This window comes from Salvia hispanica, chromosome 1 (assembly GCF_023119035.1).
Source record: "Salvia hispanica cultivar TCC Black 2014 chromosome 1, UniMelb_Shisp_WGS_1.0, whole genome shotgun sequence".
In the NCBI taxonomy this organism is placed as follows: domain Eukaryota; kingdom Viridiplantae; phylum Streptophyta; class Magnoliopsida; order Lamiales; family Lamiaceae; genus Salvia; species Salvia hispanica.
In genome coordinates, this window is record NC_062965.1 from 38,112,021 (window position 1) to 38,139,308 (window position 27,288).

The 27,288-nt window shown below is 33.6% G+C and overlaps 2 protein-coding genes across 5 annotated transcripts; one reads left to right on the forward strand and one right to left on the reverse strand.

Moving 5' to 3' along the window:
• Window positions 1-3,182: 3,182 nt before the first annotated feature.
• On the reverse strand, window positions 3,183-4,918 carry LOC125202214. Of its 2 annotated transcripts, XM_048100580.1 has the most exons (3): window positions 4,306-4,918; window positions 3,514-3,559; window positions 3,183-3,406 (listed from the first exon to the last, which is right to left on the reverse strand). In XM_048100580.1, the coding sequence occupies exons 1-3, from the start codon at window positions 4,443-4,445 to the stop codon at window positions 3,233-3,235; spliced, it is 360 nt and encodes a 119-aa protein (XP_047956537.1). In that variant the 5' UTR covers window positions 4,446-4,918; the 3' UTR covers window positions 3,183-3,232. The 2 variants fall into 2 exon arrangements, 1 of the variants encoding a protein (XP_047956537.1); XR_007173060.1 differs by lacking the exon at window positions 4,306-4,918 and having other exon boundaries at window positions 3,484-4,300.
• Window positions 4,919-18,066: 13,148 nt separating this feature from the next.
• Window positions 18,067-26,929, forward strand: LOC125201931 (CCA-adding enzyme-like). Of its 3 annotated transcripts, XM_048100231.1 has the most exons (15): window positions 18,067-18,223; window positions 18,362-18,419; window positions 18,565-18,675; window positions 19,863-19,960; window positions 20,050-20,133; window positions 20,267-20,397; window positions 21,405-21,477; window positions 21,556-21,601; window positions 21,708-21,817; window positions 22,028-22,135; window positions 22,212-22,271; window positions 22,442-22,503; window positions 24,405-24,717; window positions 25,993-26,146; window positions 26,237-26,929. In XM_048100231.1, the coding sequence occupies exons 1-15, from the start codon at window positions 18,161-18,163 to the stop codon at window positions 26,503-26,505; spliced, it is 1,740 nt and encodes a 579-aa protein (XP_047956188.1). In that variant the 5' UTR covers window positions 18,067-18,160; the 3' UTR covers window positions 26,506-26,929. The 3 variants fall into 3 exon arrangements, with proteins under 3 accessions (XP_047956188.1, XP_047956186.1, XP_047956187.1); XM_048100229.1 differs by having other exon boundaries at window positions 18,070-18,223; window positions 25,993-26,929; XM_048100230.1 differs by having other exon boundaries at window positions 18,070-18,223; window positions 22,212-22,232; window positions 25,993-26,929.
• Window positions 26,930-27,288: the final 359 nt, after the last annotated feature.

The following is a 27,288-nucleotide window of genomic DNA, read 5'->3' on the forward strand; positions in this document are numbered from 1 at the left end:
ACATTGCAATAAGCTCTAATTATTCATATTTAGAGAAACTTCTGTAACTCACTAAATTGTTTAAGTTCTCTATTTTGATTAGAACATGACTCAGATACGATTTTTTACAATCTTTGAAGCCTGCTATGTTTAATTTTTAAACATGCTTTGAAAAAACCATGGGTTTATGTCTGTTGTGAATTCTTTCGGGTTGTAAAAGCTCAACCCTAACCCTAAAAGTTCGGGTTTCAGCTAGCCCATTGGATTGCTACTGATAAGATTAACATGATATCAATCCAATAAATAATGATAAAAATTAGTTACATTCGTAAAATATAAAATAAATAATTATGATAAATTTGAGATATATGCTCAAACTCTATCATTAACATATGATCAAATACTAATATGTCTAAGATATTTCGTGAAATTTTAATATATGTTTTAAAAATTTAAATATTTTTTTAGTAAATTTGAAGTTTTATTTTATTTATCAATTATTATATTAATAAAAATTCAATATATAATATTTATATTTAATATAAAATTGAAAGTTATATTTTTAGTTATCTATATTATAAAATTAATCAATGAAGTGTCGAATTAAGAGTAAAAAATAGAACAATAGATATTTTATCGGGTTTCAGGTCAGGCCTCAATGGGTCGCGGGTTAATCGGGTGCGGGCTAATCGGGTTTTGATTTTATCGGGCTAGAAATTTTTAGTCCTAACCCTATAAATTTGGCAGGCTATTCGGGCCAGCCCACGGGCTACGGGCTATATTGACATCCCTAAGTTATACTATATTCTTTATTTTAATGTGTATTTGTATATTATAATTATATCTTGAATCATATTATATTGTATTTGAACTTACTAATTTTATTACATTTTTGTATAGCTAATGTTGGTGTATCCGTTCAAAGTTCAATAGCTACGAGTGATGATCTACTTGATCAACCTAATTCGTGTATTGTGAATGATAGTATCATTTGTTCGTCTATCTTAAACAAAACTTATGAACTATTGGTTGGTTTGTTGTTGTTTTTCTCTTTAATCTCTACTGACACATATTTTCTTTATTCATCTTAATCTAACTAACTCATAATTTTTTATCATTAGTCACACATCTCTTATTTGTCATTTATTTTACTCCACTTATATCATAAATTAAAATTGTATAAAATCGATTACCGAATTTGAAATGTTTTATTTATTAGGGAGGAGTAAATTCTTCATTTAAAGTGGGACAAGATAATCTCATTATGTTTTTGTAAATCTTTATATTATTTTTAATTCTTATTTTTTATATTTCATTAGGATTTGTGTTCATTATTTGAAAATTTCATGTCCCGTGCATAGCTCGGGTGTTAATACTAGTCTGTCAAACTGACAGTTAACATTTGTGTCTATATTTATTAGGTGTGATGAGAATATCTACACATTTTCAATCATCAAAGGTTCTAATTAATGCTTACTTAGATGAAGTTATAGATTTTAGGAAAAGGTACAAGTTATTTGTTGTAATAAATTTCTTATAGTTATTGTTTTCAAATTAATTTTACAGCTTTATAGTCATTTTATCATTTTATTGTCGACTGATTTGGATGATATTTATATAAAATTGAAGGTGATGAGAGATTTATTCAACAAGGTTCTTTGGGTCAAATTGTGAGTAAAAATTTAGTGGTCAATCCTCACCAAGATGTCAATCCTATTTTGTATGCCCTACTAATAGAGATTTGACAAGTGGAAAATACATATAGTCATGTTTCCAACTAGATATATAAACAATGGAAACATTAAATTATATGGAAAGTTTCTTTAGATTCCATGAATAATAAATAAGTACACTACATATGAAAGAGATATTTATTATTCTATTTATTTAAATAAATAATCATCATCACAATTATTGTCAAGTCATTTTATATGTAAATATACATAACCTAGACAATAATCATGAAAATTGATTAAATATTGAAATATATAGTAGTGTTAACATACATACAGAAAACGATCACATCACCATTTTAGATTTTAGGTGATTACTTTTTTTCTCTTTATTTATATATACAAAAGTTTAGATAAATAAAATATGTAATTATAACTGCAAGTTTATTAGCATTAAATACTTATAAATTAAATTAAAATATAAAGAATTATGAAATGTATAATTTAAATTAATTATATGACTAATTATATAACATAGTTTTTGTTTAATATTTTCATTGCACACATTGATGGTATGAATATTATATACAGAATGCTATGTTAAATTTATAAAAATAGTTATATAATAATAAGATGATCTAAAAACTAATACTAGTACATTTTATCCTTTTCAATATACAATCAAAAAATTCCATAACAAAAATTCCATAAATAACATTTAAATTTAAAATTATAAAAAACTAAAACTACTATAATAAAAGTGATAGTGATCCCCAATTAAAAAATTTAATCTTATCAAAGTTAATTGATAATAGTTAATACATGAAATATCACCATGGTTTCATAATAAAATAAAACAAATAATGTTCTAATATAAAGCTACCATTTTTGTATATTTACGTATAAAATGACTTGACAATAATTGTGATGATGATTAATTATTTAAATAAATAGAATAATGAATATCTCTTTCATATGTAGTGTACTTATTTATTATACATGGAATCCAAAGAAACTTTCCATATAATTTAATGTTTCCATTGTTTATATATCTAGTTGGAAACATGACTATATGTATTTTCCACTTGTCAAATCTCTATTAGTAGGGCATACCAAATAGGATTGACACATTGGTGAGGATTGACTACTAAAATTTTACTGGTCAAGTTGGACCCGATCAACAATACTACCACAACAACCCACATGTTGTGCTATGTCTATCGAGAAGTATAAAAACACGAAGCTGAACATTGTGCTATGTCTATCGAGGAGTATCGATGTAATACCCGCATCATATTTTCTTTCCTTCGTTTTGTTTTAGAACGAACTAAGGATGTGTAGTTCTTCGTTCATGAAAAGTTATTGGAACTCGAGCCCTTGTTATGAGATTCAATTCTTTTAATTACAAGTAAAAGCTAAAGTAATCAAATGAACTAAACATTTGAACTTTACATTGTAAAATGTCACGAATTTTCGAATAGAAATTTGCGAAAACAATAAGCGAACAACTAATTTTCAAATACTACAAACTTGGGAACAAAGCTTAATTAATGAACAACTAATAAAATAGATTACACGGATTAAGTCCCCAAAGAAAGATAAACAAGGAAAGGAAAATGAAAAAAATATGGAGTGCATTTCGGGCCTTTTCTCCAGGCCCAATTTAGGGCCCGTTTCGAGCAGCCGTCGGCCCAGACATCAACTCCAGGCCCGCTCGCGGTGCAGCCAGGTAGCAGCCGAGATTTCTCTCTCACCTGCAAGTTAAAAACAAGTTTTAAGGGCCATGAGACAAGAGTAATTAATGGAATACTTATAGAGGGGAAGAAACAACCTTCTTTCCCTATGAAGACCAAGGACTTACCCAAAAAGGGGCAAGTCCAGCCTGCAAGCCCTCACCGATGCAGCACCTGTTCTCACAGCCACATCAAACAAGTAACAATTAATATCCATGTACAAAGTACTCAAATAAAGCCATCTCTCAAGTGTATCCTACTGCAGAATCATAGACAAAGGAGATCCTCTGCAAGATGGGAACAAAATAGAGTAACAACCCCAATTAATCCCCCCCATAGTACATCAAGAGTTCAGCCATAAAAAGCCCCCCCCACACCACCTTTGAACACCCTCCTACACATCACAAATTTCAGCAAAACTCTAGTGAAAACTAAGAACAAGCAGTAGCAAGCTTGAGAGGGAGGAAAACCGAGACCAAAAGCAGATTTTCTCGAAGCAGCCGTGATACCGAGAGGTAAGCACCTCCACCCCCTTTCTCCCAATCATTTTCATGCCATCATATAGAACAACCACATGATCAATTCTAGAACTTAGAATCACAAATGTAGGATCACTTAGGAAGTCATAGGAACAACACCAATAGCCAAGGATATGATCTTCATGAGCCAATGCCTTAGCCAAACTATTACAGTCAGGAAGGAGTAGTGTAGCATATCTATGTAAAGATTTATTCCAGTTTAACTAAATTTTTCTGCCAAGAACCAACATAAAGCCTCTGCTACAAACCAATTTAATGGACAATAATCGAACTCTCACAATATCAAGCTTGAACATCACTAATAGTCATGAATCATTTCTACCTAGCCTTGCCAAATAAAAACCGCGAATCAAGATAAGTAATAGAAGTCAGAAAGCTTAGCTTAGAACGAGGTTGTCCGTCGGTGGCGCGACGTCAACGGAAGGCGTGAGAAGGAGGCAGCGGCGGATGACGACAGGCGGCGGTGGGTCTGCCGTCGAGCAGCCGGAGACGAGGAAGGAGGCGCTGCTCCTCGGTTTCATCGGTATGGGGAATTACCGATTTGGGAATAGGAGAGAGATAGATGGAGGGCCGCGACGGCGAGCCACCGCGCGAGCAGCAGCGGCGGCGGAGTGAGCAAGACAGAGAGGGACGCCGCCGGAGGCGGATGGCGGCGTTGGATAGAGGCGCCGTTTCCGGAACCTCGTGCGACGGCGAGACTCGCTAGCACCAACGATCGGCGACTCCATGCCGCCGAGGAGCTGAAGCCGGCGGCGATCCGGCGACCTGGTGAGGCGGCGGCACCGCCGAGGGAGAAGAGAAAATTTGAAATAGGGTTTGAGTTGGGTTGCGAAGATGAGGTAGAGACAGAGAGAAGAGGGGAAAGTGACGGAGTCTCCGGCGACGCACGGGAGGGACGCTGATCGGAGCAGCCGGCGGAGGTAGACGAGGAGGCGCCGCCGAGCTCTCTCTCGATTTAGGGCTTGAATGTGGAATTTGAGAATGGGGAGGTGAGGAAGGGAGGGCCGATGGATGTAGGAGGGTTTTGGGCCTTCCCTCATCTTTTCTTTAGTTGATTGGGCCTCCCTTAGTTTTTATTTGGTTGGGCCTTTTTAGTAATAGTTTGGGCCACCAATTAATTAAAGTATGGACTAAGAATTTATTTAAATCATGGGCTTTCATATGTTATGGATTAATTAATAGTCCGCAAATTAATTCCACGAAGATAAGTCTAATTTTTCCGGAAATTAGCAAGAGTGCTCAAATGATTAATTTTAAGAAATTTCGATACGCTAACGAGTATTTAGACCTCGAGCCAAAATTTTTAGTATGTTTAAATAAATGGCATGGGAGGTAGCACCCTCTAGTTAAGTGAATAATTTTGCTAATTTAATTAAATCTACTGATTTAATTAATATTCAAAAATTCTAGGACTCTTCTAGAAAATTTAAAGGAAGAATAAAATGATCATCGCACTTAGGATGCATTCATGTCTAAGCTTAATGGATATCTCAAAAATCTAATTAAGTATCTTTTTATTTCCTAAAGGGACGTCTTCGAACGTCATCTAAGACCAAGTTAAGGAAATTCCGGAAGGAGCTTTAGCTTTTGAGGTGGGCATTCTTTTAAAATGTGTTTTTAGTATGAAAATGTGATTCTTTGCTCAAGTATGTTGTCATGCCATGTTTTGTTTTATGATTACCTATCTGCTTGGCTATGCCAATTTAAGTTAAATCGAATTCGGGTCCCAATAGGGCCGCAAACCCTACTCGGACTAGTGTACACATAAGGGGACCGTGAGCTAACAAAAGGGGTTGGCCGGTCCAGTGACCGTCGTGGAATGTGGCCACATTCCCGGTTCACACAAAGTTCAGATATGGTATATCTATGTTACGTGATTGCGCAATCAAAAATCTTTATGAAAGGAAAAGTATTTAGAGACTCGGCCCCTTTTAAATAAAAACCCCGTGATCTCTCAACTGTGGCTTGACAATTAAAAATCAAAACTGTTTTTGGCAATGTGCTCACTGAGTATATCAAATACTCAGCCCTGCATGTTATTTTTAAATGTGCAGGTTGAACGTGGACGGGCAGGCGATGGTGTTGGGTATGAATTCTCGAATAAGTCAATAGGTAGCCCAGGGTAGTATGTCTCCATACATACTGCCTTGTCTTGGACGTTTCCGCTGTAATAGAATTCTATGTTAGAAGGATTGTGAATCTAGACCACACTCTGACTTGATGTTGTCCCATTTCATTTTCACCTGCGAGACTTTTGTCCTAGGGTTCATCTTATAAATCATGTTTATTTTTCATCCCTTGATTCCAAGGTGCTATTGAATCACATTTAGATGCAGTCACTATCATTAGGAAGTTAGTGGTCGTGACAATCGAAACACAGAGCTGGACTTTGTGCTATGTCTATCGAGGAGTATTGAAACACAAAGATGGACATTGTGCTATGTCTATCGAGGAGTATAAAATGGCAATTTGCTAGTATTATCACTCGTGCTATGTATAGGGCATAAGATTTTCAAATAATGAAGATGAATTCTACGGTAAGTAGATTAAAAAAAAGATAAGGAGAATATAATGATGTTTATAGTTAAGATTAGTGTTAATTAAAATAAGTATTCATAACATTATAAATAATTAAAAATTATATAAAAAATAATAAAAAGAGAAATGTACTTCTCTGAACTCACTATAAATGAAATATTTCAATTCGACAATTGATTATATATAGTTTTAATTTCTGACATGAGTAGAATAAAATAAAATAAAACAAAATGACAAAGAGGAGATGTGTGATTAAGATAAAGAGTATGAGTTATTTATAATAAGATATACACATAAATAGGGGTGAGAAAAAAATACCAAAATACCATACTCACCGCACCAAAAGAATACCGAAAATACCGATTTTTCGCATACCGCAACTTTTGGTACAATAACAGTATCAATTTTTATATGCCGTGGTATACCGAATGTTGGTACATACCGTAGATTCGGTATACCGCGGTATACCGAATTCTTGGTGCATATCGAAATTTCGATGTATGTTTAAATATTATATAAATATTATGTTGTATTTAATATAATAACAAATAAAATAGAATTAAAAGGAAAAAATCTCCGAAAATCCTACTGTTAAACATTTTGTGTGTAGATTTTTTTGCATAATGCCCTATAGCAAACAAGTATCTGTTGGGACTACCGCAGCGGAAGACACGGAAACCAAACAGGTCCTAGAACGGATCTATTTAGGTGATTATGCATTCGACTCCAATTTCATGCAATTAACATAGATCTATAGATATAACATCAAATAAACACATAATCATGCATATTCGATGTAGATTTGATTGTTACCTCATAATCCATCATTGGATTGACGTTGCTAGCTGCACCACCCGGAGATCCTTGGTTTATCGACCACGAATCTTCCGTACTATTCCCTCGTCCTTGGTTCTCCATCCGTGTGGGCGGATCTTAGAAAACCAATTAAATAACTTTGAATGGATCTAGGAAAACCCAATACAAACACCAAATTGTCTAGATCTAATCCTATGAATTAGGATAGATCAAGAACAATAATCAAAACCCTAATTCTCCCACAACTATGGCTCGAAAATCGAGACCAAGAGGAAGAGGAAGGAGGCGCCGATTTCTAGGCACTAGGGTTAGGGTTTTGTGTTGTCTTGGATTGTGTGCTAGGGTTTCCCTTTCATTCATTATTTATAGTGGACCTTATTGGGCTAGTAAGGGGATCCATGGAATGACTTAAGTGTTGGGCTCACCCATTAGATAAATTACTAATTAAATCAAATGACCCATGATTTAATATATTATCAATGGAATATTATTTTATTCCACTAAAGAATAATATTGCACTCCCACTTAAATCACCAAATTACAAATAACTTGGGTCCATTTTATTTTATAATATTTTCCGCGTTTAAGATTATCTTGATCCATCAATTTAATTCTTTTGTCTGCTATGTGACTAGAATTAAATTAATTCTCCAAAGAGTTTTTCTAGTTTGAAACTTTATTTATTATTCGTGGAATAAATTCCAACTGCGCAGTTTTCTGAATAATAAATTCCTCTTTCAAACACCTCTTGGGGATCACCCCTTAGGGATTTAATCATACCACACTGGGCACGCGAATTCTATGAAATAATATTCCAATACCTTCATGTTATTCAATTACTACCACCCAAGATATCATGAACTTGAGTTACGTACAAACTCTCACATATTGATAAGTCAAAGTGGCGTTTGATTGAATAAACAATATTGATATTAATATCATAGACTAGAAAATACTAAACTTTCTTGAAATATATTCTTTCAGTAGATAGCAATAAAGAATACATTTCGGATTAGATCCTTTAAGTGCTTTACCACACCGGTGTTACTAATCTCATCTTAGGTAAGAGAGAATTATCACAAACACCGCAACCGTTCCAATTGGTAGCCAAAGCCTATCTAGGTTGTGAATACGTTTTTCTTCTTACTAGATCTGGCCAAGTCCCCTACTGGAAAACTCATGAGGAGATTCATCGAATTTCCCTACTTGACCTTCTTAGTAAAAAGCCTTAGACTTGTTTATCATATTTCAATAATAAACCATTTATATTATATTATTTATTCTCATAAATAGGTAAACAAGTAGACGTGGCGTTTCTCGTATACATGCACAAGCTGACTGTACAAAGGCATGTACGCTCGAAGCATCTTTTAGTATACAAACCCCAACAGTATCCACCTTAAAAAAACAGGTACCCACCATCCAAAAACAGGTGAATTCTTCCTTTGTGTTAAACCGCAGCCCTACTTCCCATTTTAGATCGTTGAGCTCTGTGTCAGCCAACAAGAGATAATCGGTGGCGCCGGTGGTGTTCTCAGTCGGAATCGGACTTAAGGTTTTTATGGGTGTGTGTAGACGACGAGAAGAGAGAGAGAGAAGAGAGAGTTGCAGGAGTCGATTAAGTTTTCAAGTGTGGTGTGGAGGAATGATTTTGAATTAGAAATGGAAATGGGAAAGGAATTAAAAAAGACTAAAAAACATTTAAATAGAAAATTAATTAGATGACTAATAATCCGAGATTAAGCCTAGGCCTGCTTATTCGGCCGGTTCCGGTTCTAACCGGACCGGTTGACCGATTTTAAATTTTCATAGAACCGGAACCGATCGGTTCCGATTTGAAACCGGCCGGTTAAGAACCGGTCGATTCCGGTTCCGAATCGGAACCGATGTGTAATTTTAATCGGAATTTATTTATAATTTTAAATAGTTGAATACTAAAAAATTAATAATCCAACATCTAGAAGTATAACAAATAATACCTAAAAATTCAAATAAATACACAAAAAATACAAACTAACAATACAATAATATTGATATATGGATAAGAGTGATGCCAAGTGTAGTAGGAGTTCTAAACTTTAGCAAATTTTTTTAAAAATAAGTTTTAAAATTGAATTCCATTTTCACTTTTTTGGCTAAACAAATATTCATTGGAATTTCCAATACTAATTGATCTTGTTGTGAGTTTTTGATTTATAACAGAACATTTAATAAATTATTCACAAATAGGTTAAAATCGTATGTTAAATGAATTGTTACATAAATTTGTTATAAAGTTAAATTTATATCATTTGAAATGATATTGTATTTGTAAAAATTCTTTTGGAAATTAAAAACAAACTTATGATGTCCTACTCATTGTAGTTAGTTCATAAAAAATGGATTAGGGAAAGAATTGTAGATTCAAAGTATCACGGTTTAAACATTTTAAATACTTCAGAAAATAGAGCTCACAAATCTAACACTGTATAAATCTAAAAATCACTCAATGTTTCAAATTATTTTACTTTAATTCAAAATTAAGTCAATTAAATTAGCTTTATTAGTATATTAAATTATAAAAAAAATAAAATTGAATTAGAATCCGGTTCCCGGTTAGGAACCGATCGATTCTGGTTCCGAACCGGAACTGATTTTATTTAAAAATTTGGAACCGGTATCGGAACCGGAACCGGAACTGGATTTTCTGGTTCCGGTTCCTTAATTAACCGACCGGTTCCGGTCCGATTCCGGTTAACCAAGAACCGGAGAACTGTTTAAGCACTTCTAATTAAGCCTAATCGGGTCAAAATTTTGCTAATCATCGGTTGACATAAAAAGTTTACGGAACCGTAAAAAATGGACCGAATCGACATAAATTCCATTTGTTATGGACCTATTTTTTAAAAAATGAATGTTTTGGACCAAATTCATATATCGGCCATATATTTAGGACCAAAATTGACCTTTACTCTTAATAATGTTTCATTTTGTTTCTGTTTGATTTATTTTGTTAAATTCCTGGTATATTTGTAGAGTTTAAACTTATTTGGGAAGCTCCTTTGTAGCAAGCCAGAAACACAACTTTAAAGGACTCTCTCTTTCTCTATCTCTGCAAATAAATTAATTATTTTCATGTCTGTATATAATTTGAAGACTCAAAATAAAGAGAGAAAATAAAGGACACTCCATCCATTACAAAGTCAGGAGTTAGCTTTTCATCTTCTCTCTAAAAAGGGTAAAAGTGACATTTCAAACAACTGCCGCTTTATATTAGTATAGACTAAAGTGACATTTCAAACAACTATCACTTTATATTAACTAGTGTTATCCCCCGTATTATGCACGAGTCAAACAATTTTTACGTACTGGTTACATATTCTCAATAAATCACATAAATGAGAAATAATGAAAATAATACTATTATCTTGTGGACTTTAAATATAAAAAAATGTATATAATATCCTTATATAAGATCATTACAAATGTAAAATTAAATAAGTTCGAGACATGCACATATTAGAACAATTTGTATATCTAATCAATTGTTCGAAGAGTTTTGGAAATTCAATATACATGTGCATGTTTTAACAAATATTACCAGGTACCACCTAAGTTAAATTCTTTAATATTATAAAAAAATATTATTTTTAATATATTATATGATGATAAAATAACATTAATAAATTTTAATTATGACACAGATATTATTTATATATGATAAAGTAATTAATATGCATATTAATATAGTTATTCTAACGACCACTCGCGACCCAAATAATTTTTCTTGTACTAAATTTACATTGCCAATTAATTAGTTAAAAGGAGAATTAATATAATTTCACAAAAATAAAATTAAGAAATAATATATATATACTCCCTCCGTTCCAAGATAAGCGAGTCATATCATTTCTCTTTTTAGCAAAAAACCATGTCTTTTACTTTATTTATTCTCTACCTACTTTTTCTTTCTTTACTTCTCCACTTTTTCCTCTCTCATACTATACTCTTTCTGCTTTAATTCTTTAAATATCAAATCCTTAAATCTCGTGTTTAAAAGAAATGTTTCATTTATTTTGAAACGAAGGTCGAAGGGGGTAACAATTTCAACAAAAAATTTAAACCAATTTGAAATTAAAACAACACAGTTTTTACTCTCTCCGTCTCACTTAAGATGACAGGTTTTCCTTTTTAGTTTGTCCCAACTAAGATGACACATTTCCTTTTTTGAAAACTTTCTCTCTCCAATTAATACATCAATCACTTTTTCTCACTCCTATTAAAATATTCATCTTTCTTTCTCTCTCTATTTTAATACATACACCCACCTTTTCTCTTTCCAATTAAACACATTAACCAATAACTCTTAAAATCCAGTGTCGGCCAAAGAATGTGTCATCTTAGCCGGGACGGAGAGAGTAGTATGCAATATTATCAAAAAAAACATCAAGAATATCTGTATTTAAATGAATGTTATTTGAACCTCTCAATAACCATATAAGAATCGGTGACTTTTTCTATTTGTAAATCTTAGCACAACTTAATGCATGCCTAAAGACTACATATATAATTAATATTGAAGGGAGTAAAAATATTAGTATTTTACTAATCAAAATATTAAGGTTGTCAAGATTTGTTGACAAATAAATTATAGTACTATAAAAGACCAAAATAACTGGTAGCATGTAAGTTCATAATAAAATTTATTCGCTGTTACTATTATTCAAATATCAAAGTAGATTTTTATGTTTTCATTAGCAATATTTTCTTAATATTTTCAATTCCAATAACATCTAAAATTTAAAGGAACATGAACTGAATATTATTCAATGATTCTCCCATTCACAAAATAAATAGTATTAATAATTTGCAATTGTCAATTATTGCTTTTTTTTAATTCAGAAATAAAAATAGTATGATCACATCTTCCAAGGATGAAACTTTATATCATAGTTCATGGGATAAAACATTTACATATTATTGGAAATTGCGAAAAGGAAATAATTTTTTCTATGTTTTTCAGAAAAAATATTAAAACCAAATGAATATCAATACAAGAGAATATTCTTAAAACAAAATTATTAAGAAAACTCTCAACTATTATCTTGTACAGTATTATTTTTATGAAGTCAAAATTAATTAATTAATTATTTCATATCTAAAAAATAAAGACACTCCATCTTTTCATTTTTCCTCCAAAAATGACATAAATGATTTTTCACCCAATTGACACTTTAGATTATGATGACTGATGATTGATGATAGATATAAATATAGGGATGTATTCATATCATTTTTCTATATTTTGTTCAATTGTCCTTCTCAATCTCTGCCATCTATTTTTAAGATCTAATGGCCGAAAATAGGGCCACTTGCATTTAATTAAAATATTAAAAAAAATTCAAAAAGGGCAGTTATGGTAATTTCCTTAATTTTCTCCTTCAAAGATCAACAAAAATACGTTTAATTCATTCTGATTTTTTCTACAATATTCACGCCAATTTATCTTTCTTTCCCTCAATTATTCTCGGTTTTTCTCCATTGAAGGCATCTGGTGTTTAGGGTTTTCATCACAAAACCAACTTGTTGGAGTATTCATTCACGACGCCTGAAGAGAGAAGGATGGAGAGAGCGAGGAGAGTGGTGGAGAGATTCAATCACGACGCCGATTTCCAATTCCTCCATTTCGTTTCTGATCTCTTTGCGCAGCGGTTGAGATCGGATATGGAGATGTTGAAATTGGAGGAATTGAACAATCTTTCTTCTCTCCCTCATTGTTTTTTCTCCATTGAAAACCTTCTCAAGAAGCTGTTGTTACGTCTGTTTTTTTTTTAATTATTGATAAATTTTGGTAGAAAGTTATTGTATTAGTCGTGTAATTGACATCTATGTTTTCTGTATTTGTTTGTGATTAGTTCGTTCTTGTATTTAGTTTTATTTTGCATCAATTGTCGATTTATTTTCATGAAATCATCCATTGCTTACAGATTTTCGTGTTTCCTTTTCGTAAGTTACAGTTTGTAAATTTTCGACAAATAATGTACTATATTAAGTGTATAATGTGGATTGTATTAATGTACGATTATAGTTGTATAATGTATATGCCGTCTTTGAATAATGTACATTACAATGGGTTTAATGCCTGACAGAAGCTAAATCCATTCCCCAAAGGGTTTAGCAATCCATCGGGCTAGGGATAGTACCGACACACTAACAAAACCTTAAACTACGGGAAGGGAGTTAGAGTCATTCCCATAGGGTTTAGCAATCTATAGGGCTAGGGCATATTACTAACCCATGGGGCTAGGTTATAGCACCACCACATTAAATAAATTTCATTTTTTAATTGCGTTTAAGATTTGGTACAGTAAATAATGTACCAATAGTATCTAATAATGTGCACGGATCAGTTAATAATGTACATATTGAAGAGAATAATATTGAAAGGAACTTGAATTCATGTCCTTTGGGTTTAGCAATCCATGGGGCTAGGTTGTAATACCCACTCACAAACTGAACCATCACAAAGGGCAGAGAGTTTGAATCATTCCCCTTGGGTTGCTAGTTTAGCAACCCATGGGGATAGGCTATGGCACCACAACGTAAATTAAATTTCATTTTTGAATGCGTTTATGCTTTGGTACCGTAAATAATGTACTAATAGTATCTAATAATGTGCACGGATCAGTGAATAATGTACAGATTGAATAGAATAATGTTGAAAGGAAATTGAATTCATGCCCTTTGGGTTTAGCAACCCATGGGGCTAGGTTATAGAAACACAACATGAATTAAATTTCTTTTTTTAATGCGTTTAAGATTTGGTACAGTAAATAATGTACTAATAGTATCTAATAATATGCACGGATCAGTGAATAATGTACAGATCGTCTATTATTACATGACACAAATCGTCCATTATTGAGTAAATAAAATCCATTATACTGAAATATTTGTACGTTATATTTATCAGTTAAAACTACTCAAAATCACAATAAAAAAGTCTAATAAACATATGTTAGGTTTGGTATACTGAAAAGCATGTTTCGAGCAAGTTTCGCGCGAATAGAATCTTGCTTGTATACGTAAAACTCTACAATCCACTTTTAACCCGATTCAGTATTATTCGAGCAGTCTCGCACGAATAGAATCACTATTATTACTACATTGTGTTTGCTTGTGCATTTATAAGATGTTTTACAAACATTTAAATGCATAAGAAGTAAACAAAGTCTAAGTCTTTTGCTTAGTAGACCGGTTGTGGGCGTCGTCCACTTTAAGGTAACACGGTCAGATCTATGCAATGCTTTGCAAAAGAAAAAGAAGAATTTCACAACCTAGATAGACTTAGACTACCTATCGTGAAAGGTTGCAATGTCAGTCCGCATATTTCTAAGCCTTACTGAAATAAGATGACATTGGTGTGGTATAGCACTGAACGGATCTAACAGCAAGACGTGTCTTTATGCTATCTACTGAAAGACTAGGTCTTGATAAAATATTTTTTCTTAATCTACATATGTTAGTATTGAGCATACGGTATTGATTATGCACTACTTTGACTTATCAAATGGTGCGGGTTTTTCGCAACCCAATAATCCTGATATATTGGGTAGTGGTGATTAATATCTAGCGGTGCTAGGATTGCTATTATGTTGAAACGTGCGTGAGGTGAGTCTTGTTTGATAATGTCCTCAAGAGGAGCTCGAACAAGGTTTTATTATTCAAAAACTGGTCAGTTGGAGTTTTATTATTCTATGAATAATAAATAAATGTTTCTTGCTAAGTCCACTCTTGGAATTAATAAGATGTTAATTAATTAAGTCCATAGCAGACATTAATTAATTAATGGACATTTATATCTTAAGCGGGAAATAAATAATAAACAAAGTGAAAACCCGGATTACTTGTAATTTCAGATTTGGATGGGGAGAGTTCAATATTACTTCTGTAGTGGCTGCTCGTAATATTCCAATATAAACTTGTATTAAATTGTGGGTTCAATTTAATTAGTAAAAAGCTAATTGGGTGAGCCCATATCCAAAACCTTCCATAGATCCCTGTCTGGGCCCAAAAGGAACTTAATATAAATAGGAGAATAAAGGAGACAGAAATCATTCATTATTATTTACTCATATTTTTCGTCTCCCTCTACCTAGAGGAGTTCGAATTTCTCTCCTAATTGGAGAAGGATTTCTTCTGTCTTCTTTATTCGAGTCCTAGTATTTTGATAAGATCAGCCCACCCTGATATCGAGATATAGTTCGGGAACCAGAGAGAAGATCTGTGGTCTAGTATTGAAGATCATCGTGGAGAAGGCGCGAGCAATCGACGATTCTTTGGAGAATCAAATCGGTAACTCTAAACCGTAGAATTCATGTTTTAGGATTTACTTTCTTTGAGCATGAATTATTTGCGTTCTAGCATGCAATTATCTGTTTAACATGTGAATTGATTAATCGCATAATCGGTCAAATAGATCCGTGTCTGATTTATTTGTTTTGTACAAGTCTTCCGCTGTGCAAGGGGCTCCTAACCCTATCAACATATACATTACAGGACACAAATCGTCCATTACTGAGTAAATAAAATCCATTACAATGAAATATTTTCACATTATGTTTATAAGTTAAAACTACTCATAAAATCAGAACAAAAACGTCTCAGAAACATATACATTACAGAACATAAATTGTCCATTATTGAGTAAATAAAATCCATTACACGGAAATATTTGTACATTATGTTTAGTATAAAACTCTAAATCGTTGACTTTGTGGTGTTTTCACGGCTATAATCGTCTCGGAGACTGATCTCTTACCAAAAATTGAAACTTTGAAACCATACCTTGTTGTCGATTGAAAATTTTCCACCGATTAAAATGGTGCTGCGTCGACCGAAGGTGTTAAGTGGGCAGAAATCGACTCTTCCAATGGAGTTTCTCCGATTTTGAAGCAACTAGGGTTTCTAACCTCACTTTCTCCATCTGTTCATAATAAACCATAAATTCACCGAAAATCGAATTCAAAAATGCGACGGTTACGCACATGTTGTGTGACATTGTTAAGTAGAAAAAATCAGAACATCTCTTACCAACAATCGAGCTCGGCGAAAATGAAACCTAACCTATTATCGATGGCAAATCAACCGTCGACTGCTGATGGAGGCTGAAAAAAACTGAGAATCGTCGACTTTGGGATGTTTTGACGGCGAAAATCGACCATGAGATGGGGGATTCTATGCTTTTCCGGCGGCTAGGGTTTAGAAATGAGTTGGAATTGGGGGAGAAGGGTTTGGAACGTGATTTGAGCGATATGAGACGTTTGGAGTGAGAGTAAGAGAGTGGATGGAATGTCAAGCGGTTTCAATGAAAATCACGCTTAATTGTAGGAACTGCCATTTTTAATTCATCATTGTTTTACTCTTATACCCTTATAATGCACGAAATATGACCAATAATGTAGCACGAGATAAGTTCCACAATTTTGATCTTAACCGTCCACATCTCTAATATAATGGATGATATTAAGAAGGAAATAAACACTAAGGGGTCAATAGGACCCTAATGCTCCCCTATAAATATAAGTATAGATATATATTAGATTAGAGAGGAATGTGATCTAATGCAAACTCTAAATATTGTAAAAACTCCAAACTATGATCTGGACCGTTAGAAAATGTCAACAGATGAAAAAATAGTATCAACATAAATGTCAACACAGTGTCAACGGTTGATGCTGTGTTGCTATTGTGTTGACATTGTGTTGATATTTTCTGTTGCTACTATTTTGTCATCTGTTGATATTTTTTAACGGTCCAGATCATAGTTTGGAGTTTGTACAATATATGAGTTTGCATTTGATCATATATTAGAAATATGTAATCTTATTTGGAATAAATTAAAAATAAAAATATATCATTTTAATTGGGATATTTGTACCAAATTAAAATAAAAGTAATATGTTTTGTAGTATAAATTACTGGTCCTTACCTCAAGCCTCCGTCCCACATAATTAACCCAGTATTCCATATTGGATCGTCCCACATAATTTGTCCCATTTCACTTTTACCATTTTTGGTAGTGGACCCCATATTTCACTAACTCATTCCTACTCACATTTTATTATAAAACTAATACTTTAAAAGTAGGACCCACATGTCACCAACTTTTTCAACTCACTTTCCATTAGATTTCTTAAAACCCGTGTCGGATCAAAGTGTCCCAAATTATGTGGGACGAAGGGAGTCACTTTATATTAGTATAAATATAAATATAAATATAAATATAAATATAGATATAAATTGGATTAGAAATATATCATTTTAATTGGTACTCCCTCTATTCCATAGTAATGGAGACGTTTCTTTTCGACACGGAGATTAAGAAAAGTTGTGTTAGGTGAGTTTAGTAAATGGAGAATAAAGTGGAAAATGAAAAAAAGGTAGAGAGATGAAAAGAGAAAAAAGTAACAGAGAGTAAAGTAAGTGTGGAAAAATGTGTTGACTTTTACTAAAAAGAGAAATGACTCTATTACTATAGAACGTACCAAAATGATAAAATGACTCTATTACTGTCAAACGGGGGTATATTTTTACCAAATTAAAATAAGAGTAATATTTTTGTAGTATAAATTAACTATCCAAATAATGCTTACGTGGATTAAATAAAACCTGTGCTCACGGATTGTAATTTCATAAAATATGTAGCGTAGAATTTAGATCGGACTGTACAACTAGGTAGAAATTTTATCAAAATTATTTATTAACTTTATTATACACTCAAAAAACAATATTTATAGTTTCATCAACAATAGTATACTAGTTTGGTTGTACTGTAACTTGTTACTAAGTAGGGCAGACCGGAAAATTCATTTCGCCGGCATGGCCACCTGAGCTCCCTTACATGACGTCGCCCTATTCTAGCGAAGCCAGGAGTTTGCTTTCTCGCCTAAAACCTGCCTTCCAGGTTAATCATTTCAAAGCACAGCGTTTATATATATATATTTTTCACTTAAGCATTTGATCAAACACCTGGTTCATACTTCAAATTGCGGCCGCGTGATTCTTCATTCATTCTGCTTAACACCTTTGCCGTCTCATACAGAGGTTGAAGTGCAGCTTTGTCGAAGAAAGGAGTCGCGCACATTTTTCTTCTCATATGGGTTCGTTTTGACAAACTTCGGAAAACCTTTAATTTACTTGAACATTAGGGCTTCTAAATAGATTATTTTCTTGTGCCAGTGTGTTATTTGTTATTTTTTCAACTATGATACATTCGAGTCTTTTAATTAGATTTTATGTTTTCAGGTGAAGGCGAGTTCTCCAAATGGAGGAAGTTGGACTCTAGGAAATTTGGGTTAGAAAGGCCAAAAATATCTGTTGCTTCTTGGACAGTTTTGAGGAATTTACGTGCAAAAGGTGGTATCTTGTATGAGTTAGATGTGACATGCTTATGTACCATTTGTTTGGAAGTTTGGAAAAATTATGAATTTTAAAATTCTGAGCTGCGCCACTATCTGTTGTAAAATCTGCTCTCTCTACTACAAAGTGCTTAACTTTGACATATAGTTCTTTCTGCATTGTTTTGATGGTATTGATTTTGTTTGGAGTTTCTTGTATGGTATTGAGTTGTGTGAACCTTCTCTTCAATCACCGTAAATGGAACTGTATCTCATGGTTTTCTTTGTTCAACAGTTTAGCATATGTGTTGGTTCATCGTGGTAGCTAAGTAGTTCTCTTTATATGACTGTGGTGTGTTAAGTGCTAGGCTAGAGTGGACTAAGTTTCTTAGTAGAATATGTAGAAAATTTGCTTGGACAGAAATTTAGAAATCTTAGTAAATGTGTAGAATACTTTAGTGAACCTTGAAAGTTTTTTGGTGTTACCAATACCATCTAACATTTACAAATTCTTGGAACCCTGTACAATATTTATAGAAAAATCTTCTAGATATGAATCTATAGACTTCTATACAATCGCTAGAAGATTACATGTACAAGCAAGCAAAGTACTTGGGCTATTATGGAGGGCTAAGATAGTTTGGACTTTGGACATAGGAAGAACCTCCAAGTCGAGTCATAATTGGAAAAACATGCCCAAGTGTGTGTCAAGTAGCTGTAAATGATTGGCAAAACTATTTTCACAAAGGTTGAAAGAATCACATCAACCCTACAGATGGTGTGAGATAATTACTTTCAAGATGATGCACATATATAGTTCAAATGCTTTTAATTACTTAAGATGAACGTCAAGTAAACATATTAGAAGCAATAACCGTATAGCTGAAAGGAGAACCTTGGAAGTTGGAACTAGTTCATAATCTTGCATGTCCTATTCAAGTTGCTTATCTCATAAGATTAAAATTTTGGTTGAGAAGTTGATCCTGATGAATTATGTTGATTGATCAATTATGCACAGCCTTGGTCAGTATACCAACCGTAGGATTTTTTCTCTTGCCTTTTAAGTTCAAATTATTGGATTAATGATGCTTCAACATGTGTACTCAAGCTTTAAAAGTTTTTTTATTCCTTTTTATTTCCCCTACCCAAGTAAGTGTTGGTTGGAAACATTTATGGTTGTCTAATTATTGAAGCTTGAATGCACAGGATTTGAGGCCTACTTAGTTGGTGGATGTGTTAGAGACTTACTTCTCAATAAGGTGCCAAAGGACTTTGACGTGATCACAACAGCAGGGCTTAAACAGGTCCTTTTACTTTCAAGAGTTGTTTGCTGATTGTATCAACAAATGCATATTGAAAAGCCTGCTCTAAACTGTAATATGCGAATTTGAAGGTCAAGAGGACATTTCAGTGTGCATTAATTGTTGGAAAGCGATTCCCTATATGTATAGTCACTGTAAAAGGCTCTGCGGTGGAGGTTAGTGCCTATTCATATGATGTTTGAGCTTCTGCAATTTTCCCTACATCTATGCCTAGCTATAGTTTACTTCTTATACCACACATTTTAAAGGTGCTCAATGGATCAAGCATTTCTTACTTTCATTTTTCAGGTATCAAGTTTTGACACTATAGCCAAAGATTCTGGAGAAAAAGCAGAAGTCTCCCAAAAGCCGAGGGGTTGTGATCCAAGAGACTTTCTTCGCTGGAAAAATTGCCTGCACAGAGACTTCACGGTGAACAGGTTGAATCCTTGCTTTTCATTTTTATAAGTTTAAATAACTCCAGTGATGTACTCTAACCTGATTTCTTGTATCGATTTCCCCTTTCATCATAGTAGGTATGCAGAATAATGTCAACTTCAGTTCAGCCATTGTATTTCAGTTGGCCCAGTTTTGTGTCATACGAATAATTCTGTTATATGAAGCATCTATACAGTACATTCTGAGCCGTCATGTATACAATCTAATCATCCAGAAAGAATAATGTAATCATTCAGAAAGAATTGTAATTAGGTAACTAAAAACCCGTCACTGAAAGTTAGACCAATGCTACTGTGGTGGGAGAGCTTTAACTATTATCTTTCTGTGTATGTTTTATACTCCCTCCGTCCCACTTTAGGAGTCCCGGTTGAGTTCGGCACGGGTATTAAGAAATGTAAAGGAAATTTGGTGATAAAAGATAGTGGAATGTGGGTCCTACTTTTTTATATTAGTTTTATAATAAAATGTGAGTGGAAAAAGGTTAGTGGAACGTGGGGCCTAATACCATTTATAGAATATTCCAACCGGGACTCCTAAAGTGGGACACCCAAAAATGGTAAACCAGGTCTCCTAAAGTAGGACGGAGGGAGTACTTTTTTCTTATTGCAAATTTGCAATTGCTTTACAGAAACAACCTGATTTCAAGTGGAAATGGAATTAAATCTATTATGTTATGCTAATTGGGGAAGAATTCTGATCATAACTGGGGAAATAATCCTGATGGCTAAGTGTGTACTTACTGCAAGATGCTTTTGAGGGAGTTTCATAATCATTACAGTCTTCTAGTTGAGTACTTGATCATTTTTACCTCTACGCAAAGAAGTAGGGGGAAGATCATTAATATATTTCCTTCTGGAGCTCTCCATCCCTTTTAAACTGCTTCGAAAAAAAGAGTAGTTTGTTGACCTTTTCTGCATATATATATGTTTTCACTTTTTTTTCTGCCTCTAGACTAACTACGCTCTAATATTGGTTACATTTGAAACAGCTTATTTTTTGATCCTTTTGCAAATGTGATCTATGACTATACTAATGCAATTATGGACTTGAAGTCTTTGAAGGTAAGGATTTCCTTTAAGGGCACAACATTTTCTTACTATCTTAATTTTTTGAAAGTTGTTCTTTGTTGACTATAACAGCTAAGAACAGTGAAACCAGCTCACTTGTCATTCAAAGAGGATCAAGGTTGTTACATCATACTGACGCAAATGTATTATCTTAAATTATACTCGATGTGGTATCAATTTTTTTGATTTATAAATTAACCACTATACCCAACATCTTTGTTCAGCGAGGATTTTGCGTGGATTGAGACTTGCAGCTCGTCTCAACTTGTCATTTTCTGAGGAGACAGAGAATGCTCTATATAGCCTCTCTTCATCAGTTGCTAACCTGAGCACGGTAAGTCTACAGTTTCTAACTACTCACCATGTGTACCTTGTCCCTTATGTTTTCTTATGATACTGAAATGAGAGACTTTCTAGCATTTCCCATTTTGATTTTCTTGCTTTCTCTTTGTTAAACCTTCTTGCTCTGTTATCAATTTCCTCCCAGGCCATTTTGTGGTCTGATTTATTTCACAAGAGGTTTTAAACAATGCTTTTTTTCCAGTCCAGGATATTTATGGAGATGAATTATATGCTCTCATATGGAGCTGCTGAGCGCTCCCTTCTTAAGCTTAAAAGGTTTCAGCTACTAGATATATTGCTACCATTAAATGTAAGTTTATTTATGTTGTTCAAAATCAACACTTTTTGATCTGAGCATGTATGATTGAGCATCAATTTTATCGCAGGCAGCATATCTTTCCAAGCAGGTACATAATCAACTTGGTATACGTTCCTCAGTTTTAATGGTTAGCTTCCTTGGCCTTTTGTGGTATATATTACATCTATTTTATGTGTGCTATACCTTTTTCTGCTTGTCTTCTAATCCTGCTTTATACAATACCGTTTGATTTTGATTTCTCCATGTATCATTGTCTTTTTCTGACTTTTGATCACTGATCTTTATAATCCTCTCCAGAAATTATTTTCCAATTTGGATCAGTTGATTACTTGTGACCGACCTTGTAATGACAGTTTGTGGTGAGTTACTACTCCTTTTTATTGTCTTTGTTCAAACTGAAAATAAAATATACACATCCATGTCCATACACATACGGGGCTTGCAGTTGTCTAATTCACTACAGTGAATATGCAGGACAATGTACTATTATTTCCCCACAACATAACGTTAGTTCACATTATGTATATGTTTCGAGGAGCTAAATAGTAAATAATTAAGTAGTACAAATGAGGAAATACAGAGGCCGAGCAACATGAGTTACTGTCTTCATCGTCAATCCCACAATCTATAATGGTTTGAAATAACCCACTTTTCCTCCAGGCTCCCTTCCCCTTGACAGCAGCAGAATAATTTATTCACCAACGGCCTTCCCTGGTTTCTTTCACTCCTTTCTCAGTCACCCTCTATCTTGTTCATATTTGTATTGACAGTCACCCAAGGCTGCACTCTGTTTTTGACAACTCATAATATGATAGACACATGTTCCTTCTGTTTAAAGCCTTTTTTTCATATACGGATGATCATTTTATTTTGCTTGGGTTGAAAGAGAATGACCAATTCCATATAAATAAATGAAAAGAAGTAAAAGGAATGGATCTTTTATTATATACTCTCTCCGTTCCGCGGTAGTGGAGTCATTTCTTTTCGGCACATGATTTAAGAAATATTGTGTTAAGTGAGTTCAGTAAAGGAAGAATAAAGATATAGGGAAGGTAGAGAGATGAAAGAGCATAAAGTAAGAGAGAGTAAATGTGTTGACTTTTTCTAGAAAAGGAAATGACTTACTATTATGGAACGTACCAAAATGGCAAATTGACTCCACTACTGCGGAATGGGGGAGTATCAAACGTGCCATCATTTCCTATGACAATCAAAGATGCCAAATTCCTAGGTAAGGGTAAGAGTAGTTCAGCTGATACTCAAATGCCTTTTTCAAGAATTGCTCGTCTTTGGGCATATATTGGATTGGATTGTAGATATGTTAGTACTTCTTTTCCTTCTATTTCTCTGCTTTTCTGCAAAATTAGCCTTCAGTTGCATACTTGCACACGATTCATATGGTGGAACTATTTTAAGAAAACAAATATGTCACTTCCTTCCTTCCTGTAGTTGGAGATAAATCCGTGACCAATATATGCATACCTATCTCAATTCTCGACATTTATACTTTAGATGTATTTTGGAAAAAAATTACTTGTGTTTCTCCACTTGGTCTCTATTATTGGTATGTAGATTGATGACCTTAGGAGCATATTTAAATCTTGGTGCAACCGTTTTGTATGATGTTACACGACCATAGGGGTCACATGTAATTTTCAATGTGACCACGCACTAAATTTCTTTATCATTCCTTCCCGCTGACTATGGCTAGTCATCATATAATTCATGTTTTTGTCGAAGAGCAACACCTTCTTCCCTCGATAGCCCCAACCAAATTCCAATAGCTGCACCTAGCGCAATATGTATTTGTTGGGGATGGAGTTCAGTCTGTATTTTGTATTACGGGCAAATACGTTATCAAGCAATCATTATATATACATATGCAAGCGGTGAGGATGGTGAATATCTTAACATGAGATAAAATTGGGATCTTTGTTCAAGTGTAAGTTTAGTTGTTCTTCTTGGTTTCCAAGATATTAAGCAACAATTATCGTCTTCTATAATAGTTGATTTCATACTTTCATATTGTATCTCAATATATTCGAATTTGTACTAAGTTATTTGCTAGTGTAGATTTCTAATGTTGTCCACCTTCAAAAATAGTACTTGTAAGTGATTTGTATAAATTCCTAAAACTACTAGTTACTCATTCAGTTATTTTTGTCAAGAGCCTGCTTTCATCCTCTTTATTGTCCTTTTCTCTTCTGTCTTCTTTTTCGTTTCCGTTTTTTTCCTGTTCTTACTTGTATTTACGGAACAGGGTTGCAATCTTGGCGTTTCACCTGGCAATATGTAGTAATCCTCAACATCCTATCGTCATTTTGACCTTTACCTCACTTCTGCATTATAGAACGATGGAAGAAAGCATAAGATTTGCAAGACAAAATGCTCAAGCTACCAGAACTGACATGCCTGAAATCATGGGTGTTCTCGACAATTTACTGGATGATGAAATAGTAGAAAGAGTGACTTTGTTTATTGAGCAAGTCATAAATTCTGTACATGTTCTGATCAAGAAAGAGTCTCTTTTGGAATCAATAACCAGGTTTCCCGAGTTTCCATCTTCTGGTTTGGTAAGTACTATTTGGTGTCATGAGTGAGCTCTTCTACTGCCCCATACTTTTATTTACTATTCAAGAGTTACGGCCTTTTGTTTAATTAATCCTTGAAGATATGCTTTTGAGCAAGTGTTATGTTTTCTATCATATATGTCTATCATTGAAGTTATGGCCATGATGGCGAGATTTGCTCATGTTCTTTTGCTTTTACAGTATGCATTTAAATCAACATATTTGCCAATAAATTCCTAAACTTACACCAAATTTTGGTTTTGCATACCAGCTTTAAAATCTGCCTGTAAATTACTATATGTTCTAACATTTTGATGCTGACATAACTTGATGACTTACTTGGCACCATCATACTTCAACCAAAACAACGTCACATTGTCTGCAATTGTAGGCAGTGAAACAATGTCTTATTATTCTAAATTAGTAATTTCATTTGTTGTACTTCATTCATCTTGTTTTTTGTTCCCCCCCCACCTCCATTTCAGTCTTTCTTAATACAATCCCAATCCAACAAATGAAATTATTTAATTCAACATAATAAGACATTGTTTTGCCGTCTACAATGTGACATCGTGTTGGTTGACGTTTGATAGTGTCACGTAAGTAAGTCATCAAATCATGCTAGCATCATAATATTAATTGGTTGCAAATTAGAATAAATTCACAATTTGACAATGTACTGGTGGATTTGAAGCTGGTATGCAAAACCAAAGTTTGCGCAAGTTTAGGAATTTAGAGGCAAATTACCAAGATGTCCTATGATTAGTTTTTTTTGTTGAGAAAGTAGTGATTTAATATATTGAACTGAAATTTCTGCCGTATGCTTGCTAGTTGCGAATTCTTTGTTGTCGAAACTATTTAAAGTTGCACGTATATTGAACTTTGGATCCAAACTCTCTACACTAATGCGTGTGCTATAATTTAACCTACGTAAATTCATTCTTTTTTTTCAAATTTGTATTTTATGAATCAGGGATATATGGTGTTAATAGAATTTGGTCATTTCTATACTAATATCAAGATTAAAGGGCTAAGATATTCGTTTTATGTTTTGTTGGCCTTCCCAATAGACTAGTGTAGAAGCCATTGTTCATTGTGATTTATCTCTTTGACGAAAGATGCATTAACACGATTTCTGTTATTGATGGTATAATATCAAATTTGTTAACATCTGAATGTGTTGAGAAATCATGGGATACTATCCAAATGTGTTGATGAATGAAGCCACTTTAATTCGCCAACTAGTTTTGGTACTTACTGTTGTGACTTGTCTTTCAGGTTTTCATACCTCAAAAAATGGGGCAGAAAGTAAAGAATATTTTTAACATTTTGGGCAATGGTGTCAATTCTGTAAAGGCCAATGAAAGAGGTCAGGAGTTACGTCACCAGTTGCTAAAAGAAGGAAATGTAAATGAGACAAGGTTCGTGCTTGGTAAGATTCTAGCGACAACTCTGCTTCACAGTAAAAAGCGAACACAAGGATCGGATGCTGAAGATGGAAAGAATGATTTACTTGTAACAGACCAACAACAGAAGTTGGGAGATTTTGAACAGACTCGGAATACAGCAGGTCATCTCAGCAACTATTTTGCTATGGATACAAATGTGAACAAGAGGAGAGCAACACCATCAAGCTACAAGAAATTGTCTGATGTTGCTACTAAGAGGACAAGGTTATCCGATGGAGAATGGGGGAGTAAGGGTCGTGACTCACACAGTCATGGATCAAATCCAGGTAAGAAGATTCTGAAAGACGACCATGTGAATGCAGAGACTCGCAGTAATAGATAGCTCTGCCATATGGTTGATCAAAGTGAGCAGCGATACTGCGACGTAAGAAGATAATTCTCGGTCCACTGAGTTTGATTCAGTTCAAGACTTTGAGGTATCTCTGCCAACTCTGTATTTTTTGGCTCGCGGGAAAGGTTCGTTCATAGGGAAATTGATGTGAAACATAGCTTAAGCAACAATTAACTATATCCCATTCAAGAAGCAGTTCTTTTGTTGGAACATTTTGATGTTATATGCATGTCTTTGGTTCTACTTATAGTATGTATTAGTTAGTTGATATCTGATTTTCGCTTGATGTTTAAACTATTTTTAGTGTTGTATTTATCTTTAAGATGTTCGATTATTTTATAATTGAACCACCATGTTTGATATTTTTCAATCAGATTTACAAGTTACAACCACTTTTATTATACTCCCTTTAGTTGATATCTGATTTTTGCTTGATGTTTAAACTATTTATAGTGTTGTATTTATCTTTAACATGTTCGATTATTTTATAATTGAACCACCATGTTTGATATTTTTCAATCAGATTTACAACCACTTTTGTTATACTCCCTTTAGTTGATATCTGATTTTTGCTTGATGTTTAAACTATTTATGGTGTTGTATTTATCTTTAACATGTTCGATTATTTTATAATTGAACCACCATGTTTGATACTTCATCCGTACGCAAATATGAGTCTCATTTTTTTTTACATGAATTTTACGAAATGTTAAGAAAAAATGAGTGAAAGAAAGTTAATAGGATACACTTGTATATATATTAGTTTTAAATGAT

Excerpts from the sequence above, each read along its gene's own strand:
- LOC125202214 (XM_048100580.1), bottom strand. The coding sequence starts at position 4,445 with ATGAAACCGAGGAGCAGCGCCTCCTTCCTCGTCTCCGGCTGCTCGACG. Across the intron at positions 3,560-4,305 it reads ACGGACAACCTCGTTCTAAG|GTGCTGCATCGGTGAGGGCT; the intron begins CTAAGCTTTCTG and ends CTGTGAGAACAG. Across the intron at positions 3,407-3,513 it reads CTGGACTTGCCCCTTTTTGG|GTGAGAGAGAAATCTCGGCT; the intron begins GTAAGTCCTTGG and ends TTTAACTTGCAG.
- LOC125201931 (XM_048100229.1), top strand. The coding sequence starts at position 18,161 with ATGACGTCGCCCTATTCTAGCGAAGCCAGGAGTTTGCTTTCTCGCCTA. Across the intron at positions 20,134-20,266 it reads TAAAAGGCTCTGCGGTGGAG|GTATCAAGTTTTGACACTAT; the intron begins GTTAGTGCCTAT and ends TTCATTTTTCAG. Across the intron at positions 22,504-24,404 it reads CCTTGTAATGACAGTTTGTG|GGTTGCAATCTTGGCGTTTC; the intron begins GTGAGTTACTAC and ends TTTACGGAACAG.